Raw genomic sequence first — 12,540 nt, forward strand, 5'->3', positions numbered from 1 at the left:
GAGATGATAATTTTTAAGGATAATTACTACTTTCCTTTGAGAATAATTCTACTTATTTGTTTTTTTATAAAAGTAAAAAAGAAATTTCAATATAATTGAGTTTTTTTTAATATATTAACCTTAATTTTTTGGTATAACCATAACTTAAAGGAATTTGAAAATTAAATGAATTTTATATGTTTATTTTATCATCACATTTGTAAAATAAAACGTAAACAAAGCTCAAGCTTGTAATTTCATGTACTTCTCTCTCTAATTTTAAGATAAATTGTACATTTCGACAAATGAGAAGAATAAAGTTATATTAATTTAGAAAAAGAAAATGATTTTCCATAAAAAAAAAAAACAAAGCAAGAAAAAAAAAAAGAATCTTAAAGTCGCATAGATGGATTCAAAGTCGCATTTGCATTTGAATCTCACGAGAAAAAACGGACAAGGACATTTGCTTATTTTGTCATGTTTTTTGTACACATCTTCAAATCTAACTCATCGTGCCCAACAGTGGATTATTTACTGTACCTCTTTCTCTCTCTCTAAGAACCCTCAGAAATCCCAGCTTCAATTTGCCAGAAGAACGTCCCCAAGAAGGTACTTTTTTTTTCAACTTCTCGATTTCAAAACCAATACACTACTTGTTTTTTCAATAGTATTAATACACGGAATTTTCTTGAAGATACCTTTGTTTCAAATGCGTTCTCGGTAGATTTGTGTTTTTCTACCGTTACGGCTGTGTGAATCTTTCCAATTCTTGATAAAGTCGGGTTCTTTTTGAAAAAGTAGAAATTTTGCTTGTTCAGATATTTTGGTTATGGAGGATGAGAAAGGTGATGTTGGCCTAGTATGTAGTGCTGGTGTTTCAGGGTCACCAGTTCTTGTTAACTTAGCCAATGAAACGTTAAGGGAAGTTGTCGAAACTGAGAAACATACTGAGGACTCCTACGAAGAGGGGGATGGGGGAGAAGTGATGGTGGAAATTGTCGGGTCTGATGTGTTTGTTGATGGTGTTGGTGTCCAAAAAGAAGGGGTCTACCTAGCCGGAGAAGCTGGGTATTTGGAGGGTCATACGTCCGAGAGTCAAGATTTTCTAAGGGCTTTGGATACCCCTCATGAAGGAGGCAGAAGTGAGTTGGAGGAAAACAAGGTGGTGCATACAGTGGATGAACCAAAACATGTTGCTGAAAATCAAGAAGCCAAGTATGGTGAATCTGCTACCGAATCACCTTTGACTGGGGTTGGTGTTGTGAATGACGACAGTTGCAATCATGGAATTTCTTCAACGAGTATGTTGTCCTTGGTGACGCCGGACTCTGTTACTGAACAGCCTGAGGAAGTTATAGCGAGGACGTCTGCCACGGTGATTGAAGAGGTGGCTAAAGATGAAACAGCTGATAATGCCAGTAGTTCTGACATTGGAACAACTGAAGTTTTGAGAACTCCAGTGGAAGCTGTTGTTGAAGGAAAAGGTGATTTAAGCAAAGTCAAGGTGTTGTACCCTGCTAACAATTCTGCTCCTTGTCGGGATCTCTTGGATGCTGATTCAGTTATAATGAATGAGGCAAATATTGACGGAGCTTCTGACCAAGTCGCACCATCTGATTTTTCTCTCAACTCTAACGGTGAAGACCATGCTGTTGAGGAAGTTGGTTTATTTAATTCTGGTGCAGTTGACACCATTGATTATGGTGATATTGATCCTAGTCATTCTGTGGATTTGAATCTCTCTGTATCAGTTTCAGATGTTGCAGCTCCATTGTCTAGTGAAGAAGTTTCATCTAGTGGTAGGTTGAATGGTGACATTTTGAGAGCTAATGCTGTCAGTGCAAGCACTAATGGAGATAGAGGAAAAGAGACCAATGAAGGAGATGCTATTGCCACAGAAACAGAGAACCTGATTCTTAAGTTGGATGCCCTTGTACCTAATGATCAAGATAATAATCAAGTTTGTATAGAAGATTTTGATTCCGTGGAATGTGATATAACACATGGGATTGATGGTATTTCAAATGCCGGTGTAGAATCTTCTTTTGAATACACTTTTTCCACTGAAAAACATGAAGCTATTGTCATGTACTCTGATGATGTATTGGATTTCAAAGATGGAGATACGAGTTTTGCAAACAAGAATGAATGCCTGAAGACTAACAGAGACATAGAAACTGGAGTGGTTCAGAAAGACCATCTATTCTCAAATGAACCAACTCAAGTTGATGGTGGTGTAAATACTGCTGCAATAAACGAAGATAAGGGCCTCGTGATTGAAATTCAACATGATATTGACGATAATCTACTCAATACAACAAGCCCGAGTTGTGTAGTAGATGAGGAAATGGTAGAAGCAGATTATGGGAGGTATGCAGATCAACCTCTGATTGGCACATCAGATACTGAAGTAATGAATGATGAGAAGTTTGCATTATCTCCGGCGAAAGTTTTGGCGGGGGATGGAACTTGTGAAAGCAGTGAGGAGATTGATGGAAGTAATGTAGCAAAGGCATGTGTCTCTGATATGATTACTTCTATTGTTGAGGTAAACAATCCTGGAGAAGCAGACGATAATTCTGGAAAAAATAATGGGGTTCATATAATGGAAGACCATATTTCCGAAACTACACTCATGAATGTGGACGAGGAAATAGAATTTGACCGAACATATGATGGAGAAAAGGAAGTGGGTTACAGGGAGGAGCCTACATTTGGAAATGAAGAGCCTGCTTATGAGAGTGAAAATTCAAAGTTTTTGATTGAGGAACCGGTAAAATCTGCAAGCTCCTTGCGAATGAACCAACCAGGTTATTTATTACCACCAGAAAATGAGGGTAAATTTTCTCTCTCAGATTTGGTCTGGGGTAAAGTCAGGAGCTATCCCTGGTGGCCTGGACAGGTATTTGATCCTGCAGATGCATCAGAAAGGGCTGTTAAATATTATAAGAAAGACTCTTATTTGGTAGCATATTTTGGAGATCGAACCTTTGCTTGGAATGATGCATCTGTGTTGAAGCCTTTCAGGCCTCATTTTTCCCAGATCGAGAAGCAAAGTAATTCTGAAGCATTTCAAAACGCCGTTGACTGTGCCTTGGAAGAGATTTCTAGACGTGTAGAATTGGGTCTAGCATGTTCGTGTGTACCAGAAGATGCTTATGACAAGATTAAAACTCAGATCGTAGAGAATGCTGGGATACATAATGAATCGAGTCTAAGAACTGGTGTGGATCAATCTGCTGGTCCTTGTGCTTTTGAACCAGATAAACTTCTTGAGTATGTTAGAGATTTAGCACCTCGTGCTTCTTCTGGGGCTGATCGATTGGATCTTGTTATTGCTCGGGCACAGTTGTCTGCATTTTGTTGTTTTAAGGGCTACCGCCTGCCAACTGTATTCCCCTCATCTGGGGAATTACTGGAAAATGACGCAGAAGAAACTAGTGATGATATGGTCCTTTCCCACAAAAGCAAACACATTCCAAAAGACAGCTTTCAGTCTAGGAAGGATAGAAGCTTGACAGAATTAATGGGTGATGGTGAAGATGAATTAGTTGCAAAAGATGTGAATAAATCAATTTCCTCAACTTCTAGTAAAAAACGGAAAGCACTTGACCCTCTGGCTGGTGGGTCAGAGAAAAGGCTAGCTGTTCCTGCAGCAAAAGTAACTATTTCAGCCAATCAGACTCCTAAGCCTTCGTTCAAAATTGGTGAATGCATCCGTAGAGTAGCCTGCCAACTGACGGGATCAACATCAATGGTAAAGGGCCCCAATGATGAAACAGTAAATGATGGTTCTCTGAATGCATACGAACAATCTGAAAGGCAAAGTATGGATGTTTCAAGGGATTTTTCTTTACACGAGATGCTAACTCAACTTCAACTGGTGGCACAGGAACCCAAGAAACGGCATAACTTCCTAAATACAGTCGTCACTTTCTTCACGGGTTTCAGAAGTTCTAGTGCTTTGAATAGACGTGGTAGAAAGAAAAGAGCTGCTCCAGCAGCTGGAGGATCAGCTGAAGACTTTGAATTTGATGATGTCAATGACTCCTATTGGACGGACAGGATTGTCCAGAACTATGCTGAGGAACAATTGTTGCATAATTGCGAGAACGGCGCTGACAATCTTCAAGTTGTGCCCTTTGATGCAGAAAAATCAGTGAAACCTGGTCGTAAATCACATTCTAGAAAGAGGTTTTCCACCCGGACCTATCCAACCATCATCTCGGATTCAGATGAGAATGTTAGACGAAAGAAACAAGAATCATCACCTGCTGAGCTTATATTGAACTTTGAACAGAGAAATTGTGTTCCTTCTGAAATAAATCTTAATAAAATGTTCAGGCGGTTCGGGCCTCTGATGGAATCTGAGACTGAAGTTGATCACGAGTCTGGTCGAGCAAAAGTAATATTTAAGCGGGGTTCTGATGCAGAAGTTGCTCACAATAGTGCAGAAAAATTCAACATATTTGGGCCAGTGCTTGTTAATTATGAGATAGGTTACTCGCCATTAATTTCAGTAAAGATTTCCCCTGTTGCTGTTCCACCACCGTGCCAGGAAGATCCCACTTCGATGTTGTAGCTTTGGAGTTTGGTAACAATCTGCTCATTGCTGAATATTTACTCATAATGCATCATCATGATACTTTTTTTATGGTATATGCTAATAATGATTAAAGGGGACTCCCCGTTTCAAAATTTGATTCTCCCTGATTTGCCTCTGCATTTGCCCTTTTCATTCGTTTCCTGCTTGTTTTTTCTATCCCTTTCTAATGTTCTTTTTAATTGCTACCTCACGTGAAGAAGCGAGAACGCTTTATCTGTAGAATGAATGTCCCGTGACTTGAGGGAAAAATGCCCATTTGATCTTGTATGCATCTTAGTTGTTAATTGCTATGCATGCTTTTACTACTTGTCATCTTAGCTTTGATACTTTTTGAAATCTATCATCTTAAGTCGTAATATTTTTTCTTTCACAGGGGTCTATCATTTCCATTTTATTGTAATCAAGAATTGCCTAGGTAGAACGTTGAAACCAAGAACCTGTTGCCAAGTGGTTTACAGCGGCTGCAAGGCAACCTGATCCATAATGTTGCTTCGTTGAATGGGAAGGTGTTACCATGTTATTTCTTGACCAAGATGTATGATATGATAAATGTAGATTGTTACTACGGTCCTTTTCATGAATCGGTAACCATGTTTACCAACAATTAGTTACCAAGCGGCTATAATTTTTAGGAACAATAGATGTTCATCAAAAGCTGGATGTGGTATTTTTGTGTTTGGGTTTTATATATAACCACCGTTGTTAATCCTGTTATTTTCTTAGATTTATGGGTTTTACAAAGAATAATGTTATCTGATTGGAGTTTGATATTGGCTAATCAAATCAAGATTTGGTCTAATATAACATAGTTTGTAGTTTCCTCCAGGTTGTACTTGGTTATGTTGAATTGAAGAATTTGATTTGGTGGAAAAAATGAAGGTTGAAATCTATTACTATTATTTTTAAAATTGTACAACTTAATATATTTGCTTGAATTTTTTTCATCCAAACAAGTTAAGAAATCTAAAATGAATGAATTTATCTAATCAGATCCATCCAAGTACAAGCAAATGGATTCTGGAATATCTGTGTGCTAATATTAATAATCAGTATATGGGTATTTGTGATGTATGCCACACAGGATGATTTTTTTCTTGGACATCTCGATATATCAAATTATTTTCGAAAATATGCTAAACTTATTCTTCATCATTACAACTTGTTGAAATGTAAAGGTGAGATTAAGATTTCTTTTAATGTAGTTAAATTTCGGGGTTTAAATCATATTCTGTGAAAAAAAGTGTCAGTTCTATTTTTTAGGATTGTTGAAAATTAATGAAATTCTCATTACTAATTTTGATTTACGTACTTCGTGTCGGGCTGTGTTTAATTATATTTTTACAAATAAATTCGATTCTGTCGGATTTCATTCCAGTGTTAGAGACAGACAAAAATAAGCCAGGTGCTGTGTGATAGAATATTTCACTCCCAGTTTATCTTCTTGGTTTTCGATGAGAGGCTAATTAGGCTAACCACGCAAAGCTTCCATATAGCTCTTTGTTCATATAGTGCAAAAAGAAAGCTTGGTCAAGAACGTCTTGACCTATCACATGGGACGTATTCTTACTGAAAGTATGCACATCTTAAAGCTCATTCCAACGCAAAATATACAGCAAGAACAGCTACCAACACTCTCCAATGAGCTATGAGTCCGTACAAGCGGTGATGAATCTTTCATTGGTCAAAACAGACGAGATTATGTGCATGCACGTGAGTTGCAAAGAGTAACTTCATCTAAGAAGAGAATGCAGCATCTATCGATTGAAATATTGGACCTGTATCAAACCGAAAGTTTCTGAAGCTTCTTCCAGGTCGTGAATCAGAAAGATTAATGTCTGCTACTGCTTTATTTGGCTGGTTCTCTGTTGTTGAGCTGCTTCCAGTAGAACCACTTTTTGCTTTCCAAACTGTAATTCCTACACCATAGAGATAAAATTGTAGACAGAATCAAGAAAAGGCACTGTTATAGTCATATCAGAGCTCCAGAGGACATTCAAGTAAGGATACACAGTCCAAGACTCAAAGGTGCATAGGATTCTCTAAAACAATAGCACATTCGTTTCCCAGAATTTATTTAAAAGTTGCGGCCTCACACATAATTTATATTACGAGAGAGAGATTGAGTTGCAGAAGAGAAGGACCTTTCGTAGGTCTATCTGATCTAGGTGCTATAGGAGGTGGGTGCAAGGAGATCCATGACTTTAAAGATCTGCAATATAATCGCACATCATTATAAAACTGACAGAGTCATCGAGGAGTTCAAATATTTATAGCTTATGCCAATATACTTACGTCAAAAAGGGAGCAACCATGTATAGCTTCAGGCCAGTGATCCCACGAGATATGACATCTTCATTTGCTGGTTGAAGATCATCACGCCGCTGCCATGCAATTTCCTGTAAAACATCATAGAAGGAACATAAAATGGCTAGCATTGAGCAGCTTTGTTGCAAATTCAGAAACATAAGATTCATGAATGTATGTGTAAAAGGCGCAACCAGCTTGCACATAACATAGCATGTTGATTTCGGTGATTTTCTGAATAAAAGCATCCTAAAACGTAAGGTTAGTGGAACAAACCCATGAAGACAACCAATGAAAAGAAAAAAACTGTTCCAAAAACGACATGGACAAATCATATTCCCATGATGACCGAATCCAAAAAGTTTAAGTTCTTGAGTAGGAATAATGACATACACTTATCTCTTTTTTAGTGAGAGGAGCAAAGGATGTATCATCTTTCACCCCAGCAACTATATACAGACGCACTCTCTGTTGTCCAAAAACCATTTCAATGTAGTCGTCTTTGTTTAGAAGTTTGGAAACATCAAAACCTGTTTCCTCTAGGACCTGCATATCAGAAATTATGAAGTAAGACATGAAATATTTAAATAACAACGATTCTTCCTTGACAATGCAAGGAAAAGAAAATAGTGACAGTATCAGTTGTTCCTTTTCAACATCACATGCAATTAATAGGGAAACATGACGCTGACAAGAGAACGATTCTGAAGCCAAACCCAAGTATATAGTCTTCTTATATGTCGCAACAAATGAAACAACGATTAAATTAAAATTGAGGATATTACATACATGCCACAATGTAATCACAATTAAATTCATAGAGCATTGATATAAAATAATACTCTTACCAATCATGCAAGACAATAAAATAAGCACAAGAAGATGAGCATACTTCTCTAATGGCACAGTTGTGATCTTCTTCATCCTTGTTCTTCTTCCCACGTGGAAAACTCCAACTAGATCCTTTCCATCCTTTCACCAGTATGCACTGTGACAAGAAAAATAAACAAAAAGCTAAAATAAGTTATACGCTGGGGTTTAAGGGGATAACAAATAATACTATTAGAATCATCCGATTGCCTGATGAGTAACACAGAAAAAGATCATTTTCATCTCCTTAGACTAGAAAACATACTTCCAACAATTAGTTCTTAATCGGCAACTTATTTCTTCAGGTAACAAAGCAAATAAACGTCAATAAATATGAACATTCAACTAAGAAAGATTCCAGCGAAAGAAGGGGAAACGATTGACATGCATAAATTCCCAACATATTCACCAAATTCACCTTCTTAAGGACCAAATAATGAACAGTAGTTACGAGCAAAAGACCAAACCCTTTCATAAGTTTCATCCAGAATGATGGCTCCTGTTACTGGAACTCTAAATTTGTATGATGTGAAGTCTTTAAATATGTCATCTATATGGGCAACATATGGTTTCAGAACTTCACAATTGTTGAACACTGCAACTTATTAAGGAGGGCGAAAATCATCAAATATAAATCATCTTTACGGTACAACGGTTCCTCCGTTCGAGATTAAAAGATAAAAGCACATTCTAATACAAGAACTATCTATAATAGCTATAAATATATCAAACACAGATCTGATTTTTCAACTTGTCAGCAAAAATTAACCAACCAGAGGAAAGAATGAAAACGTCTAATAGCTCATGATAACTTGAGCAAGATTAGGAACTTCAATTTCTTAGGAGAATGATTCTCGAGTCAAATTAAATTAGAGGACTAAAATCACGTAAAACAAGAAATTTGAATTACACAGTTTAAAAAAGGACGCAAAAAATGTTCAACTAAATACACAGGGGTTAAGGATACACAAAGAAGTAAATTCCTTCAATGTTAATGACTTCAAAGATGGATTATTTTCAACTGAGTTATCTTCATAGAACCAATGAGCATACTCCACAAGAAACAGAATCCTCTCAAAAGACTGCTGGTCTTCCTTAGGGACGTTGAGAACAAAACGACTGCAGAACAAATGGAAAATGTTTAACTTCCATCATGTTAATTTGCACAAACTATCTAATTTAACAATTGAACTTCCATCTACACAATTTCTTATAATGTAACCCAAGTATCAACACCAGTAGATGGAAACTGTCAAGAAACGTGAAGAGGAAAAGCCAACACATTTGTGGTTTCCAATGGGACTACAAATCTTTCAACCCACTTCGCCCAGGTGATAATTCAGCCAAAATTTCTTTACCACCATTCAAATATCACCTAAAATTTCCAGAATTAAACAAACTATTATAACGAACAACCCACAAACCCTTCAAGACAACCAATTTTCCTGGAATTCTTTGGAGGTATCACTTTCTCCCTTTCTCCCTTGTCATCCCTCAATAGTAAGAGATATTAGTTCACCGAGAGAGAATGCAGAAAATCATTTGACTTAAAACTGTAAAAATTTAAATACGAATGAATTTAAACCTCCAATCTGTGTACTGCAATACATAAAACACATAAAAATGCATAGTGAATGAATACCTGCAGAGATCGTCAAGGAGTTCTTGAGGAGGGAGAGCGTTCTTGTAAGGAGCGCTAGAAGATCGATTCAGCCTACCTGACATTCTTTGTTCATCAGTAGTTTTCACCCTTCAGCTCCCGCTCTGTACTTGTTCGAGGTTAGTTTTACTTTTCTTTTCTTTTTACAATATATAACAAACTTATAATTAAAAAAACTAAAAAAAAAATTATACTTTTTTTTATATATATGTTTAATTTTTTGGGATATTGGTCATTATTATTTTTAATACACTTCTAATTATGTTATATTTCTTAATATTACTGTCTTATTATAGTAGATGCTTTTTAATTAATTATTTCTAAATAATTAGTGAAGCTTGAAATGAAATTATGATTACATCATAAATTAATTCTCAATAAAACCGAAATTATTTGGTAAATTAATCATTTTATATGGTCTCCTCTTTTTTTAACAATTAGATGTTTTCTTTGTTTGCAAAATAACACTCACTTTGTGTCCTTTAGTGTTTTTTATTTGCGAAAATGTGACTCATCTTTGTAAAATAATAAAATCGACGTATCTATTATGTTTTGGTGATTATTTGTTAAAGAAAATTCAACATTTTTTAATTTTATCATTATTTTTTCGTTTAAAAAAGGACAGTATAAGCACGCAACGTCTGCACCAGACCGCTAATATATTATGATTGTTGCTCCAAGTTGAGTCAATTTAACTCTTTCCCGTCCAAGTTCACATTGGAATTAGAATGGAAGAAATTAATTCTATTTGGAGAAATGTTTGAAAATTAAACTTCAAACGAAACTCATATTTATTAGGTGTATTTATTATTACATCGAATCTATGTATACTGATACGCAATAAATTATGATAAAAACTTGTGTGAGACGGTCTCACATGTCGTATTTTGCGAGACGGATCTCTTATTTGGGTCATCAAAAAAAATATTATTTTTTATGCTAAGAATATTACTTTTTATTGTGAATATCGATAGGGTTGATCCGTCTCAGAGATAAAGAGTCGTGAGACTATTTCACGAGATAACTATTAAATATATATCCCTCGTAATGTCGCATCTGCATTTGCATTTTCATTTTCCCTTTTAAAAGTTAATTAATATTATACTGAACACAAAATTGATTCTATTTTTTAAAATAATACTTCAATTTATATCCATTTTAGACTTATGATTTTAATTACAGAAATAACGAATTTCAGAGCGACAAACTAATTCATTAAATTTACATATTCAAATTATAATATATTAAATCCAAATTATTTTATTCAAACCAAAATTTTCTGACCCACGCATGATTTAAGCAAGACCATTAACAACAATTCTTCGAACAATAATGGTCACACAAATCACTTCCTTCCCTATCATCCTCCCAACCATTGCTAATCAACAGCAAATTTGAATCCTTTCAAAAAAAAAATTCACAGGGAAAGGGAAAAAAAAGAACACAATGGCTTCCAAGAAATTTGCAGGTTTTCTGGTTTTCATATGCTCATTGACATTTATTTTAGGTCCCTATAAGAGTCTCGCGATGTCGGAGTGTGCGAAGAATTGCATGGAGACGTGCATGCAGCTCATAAATGCGACCGTAGATGCTTGCGAGCCTGCTTGCGAGCAGTATTGTTTACAAGTTCTTGGTCATGAGGATCATCATGCTTGGAAGAATTGATTTGTAAAAAGAATTTAGGGGTTTTTTTTTTTTTGTGTTAGGACATTGTCTATCTGATTTTGATCTTTTTGTTAAGGAAATGAAAAAATGTTGTTATTTATTTATGATTTACGTATATGTTGGAGTCCTAGAAAAACTATTTTAAAGACTGTGAAATCATTTATAACACACATTAATTTATCCTCTTAAAATTTTAGTCATTGTTTAGTGTGCATGATAAGAGTGATTGATTTTTAATCTTTCACTTATCATGTATTTGCTGTGTATGATTAAAATTGTGATAGACACGTTCAGCCTGCACTCGGCCCACACTGTATGCATTATTATCCTCTTACTGATGGTTATATAATCTTTTGGGGTACAAAGGATGATGTTTGATTAATTTAAATTTTCTTTTGATATACTAAATTTTAAAATATTATAAATTCAAAAAATTTAATAATATTTAAATATAATTTTAATTTGACTAATATCATAAATAATTTAATTATCATCGATCATATTTTTAATTATTATTATAATATTATTTTTAACCGTAATATTATAATTATTTTTAACCATTATTTAATATTCAAATTTGTATTAATATTTTAATTACACAATAAATGCATATTTATATTATTATCAAATTTTAGTTATTTTCTATAATATTAATCGATTTTTTAGTTGTTTTCGGAAATTGAAATTAATGAAAATTTAGTAAATAATATAATATTTTAATTTTAGTTTTAATATTTTAAATAAATTAATTCTAGAAATTTTATTTATTTATTCAATCATTTTAACAATATATTACTAATTAATATATGATGAGGGCATTTTAGTAATCATAATATAATTAACAAAAATAATCAAGTAAGTTAAAATCATGTCAAACATCATATAATTTAACATAATGTGTTATTTATCGTTACTTTTTATTTTATAATCACTCTTATTATATATCATTTACTTATCCTATCACACGAATCAAACGAGGCCTAAAGATATCTCTTTGCACAAATCACAATACTGTTAAGTATGCATTCAGTTTGAATTCGGAAAAAGCACATGACCTATACGTGCGTGTGTATAAAGCATAATTTATAGAAATTCAAGATTAATAAATGTTCTCGAGCATTAAATAATATGGAAAAATATTCAAGAGAAGAATTTGGATTTGTCACTGGGTAAAATCGATTTCAAATTCAGTATTTGGTTTCATGGCTACGACTAAGGTTCAAAAAAACGTGAAGTGTCATAAAATGTCTAGATCGAATTTCAAGCTTTACAAGTTTAAATGGGTTTAGTACGAGTTTAAAAGTATAAAAAAATGTTTTAAAATTTTATTAAAATTTAATTATCCCAAACAAATAAATATGGTAAATAACACACGCATATATAATAAATTTAAGAGTGATTGACATATTCTCAAATGTTTAAAAAGACAAAATTAATTTTTTTTGTAGTCAGAATT

The 12,540-nt window shown here is 34.2% G+C and overlaps 2 protein-coding genes across 5 annotated transcripts; one reads left to right on the plus strand and one right to left on the minus strand.

The window, feature by feature from the left end:
* Positions 1-476: 476 nt before the first annotated feature.
* Positions 477-5,383, plus strand: LOC140817378 (uncharacterized). 4 transcript variants are annotated; one of them, XM_073177032.1, is made up of 3 exons: positions 480-588; positions 798-4,573; positions 4,959-5,383. In XM_073177032.1, the coding sequence occupies exon 2, from the start codon at positions 809-811 to the stop codon at positions 4,559-4,561; it is 3,753 nt and encodes a 1,250-aa protein (XP_073033133.1). In that variant the 5' UTR covers positions 480-588; positions 798-808; the 3' UTR covers positions 4,562-4,573; positions 4,959-5,383. The 4 variants fall into 4 exon arrangements, with proteins under 4 accessions (XP_073033131.1, XP_073033134.1, XP_073033133.1 ...); XM_073177031.1 differs by having other exon boundaries at positions 674-4,573; positions 4,959-5,382; XM_073177030.1 differs by having other exon boundaries at positions 477-4,573; positions 4,959-5,382.
* Positions 5,384-6,048: 665 nt separating this feature from the next.
* Positions 6,049-9,563, minus strand: LOC140817201 (mRNA-decapping enzyme subunit 2-like). Its single transcript, XM_073176842.1, has 8 exons — positions 9,402-9,563; positions 8,727-8,878; positions 8,227-8,354; positions 7,782-7,877; positions 7,283-7,435; positions 6,878-6,981; positions 6,727-6,794; positions 6,049-6,501 (listed from the first exon to the last, which is right to left on the minus strand). Exons 1-8 carry the CDS (start codon positions 9,482-9,484, stop codon positions 6,320-6,322), a joined length of 966 nt encoding a protein of 321 aa, XP_073032943.1. The 5' UTR covers positions 9,485-9,563; the 3' UTR covers positions 6,049-6,319.
* Between the last annotated feature and the right edge of the window lie 2,977 nt (positions 9,564-12,540).

The sequence above is a fragment of the Primulina eburnea genome, chromosome 16 (genome assembly GCF_022965805.1).
Source record: "Primulina eburnea isolate SZY01 chromosome 16, ASM2296580v1, whole genome shotgun sequence".
Taxonomy (NCBI): Eukaryota; Viridiplantae; Streptophyta; class Magnoliopsida; order Lamiales; family Gesneriaceae; genus Primulina; species Primulina eburnea.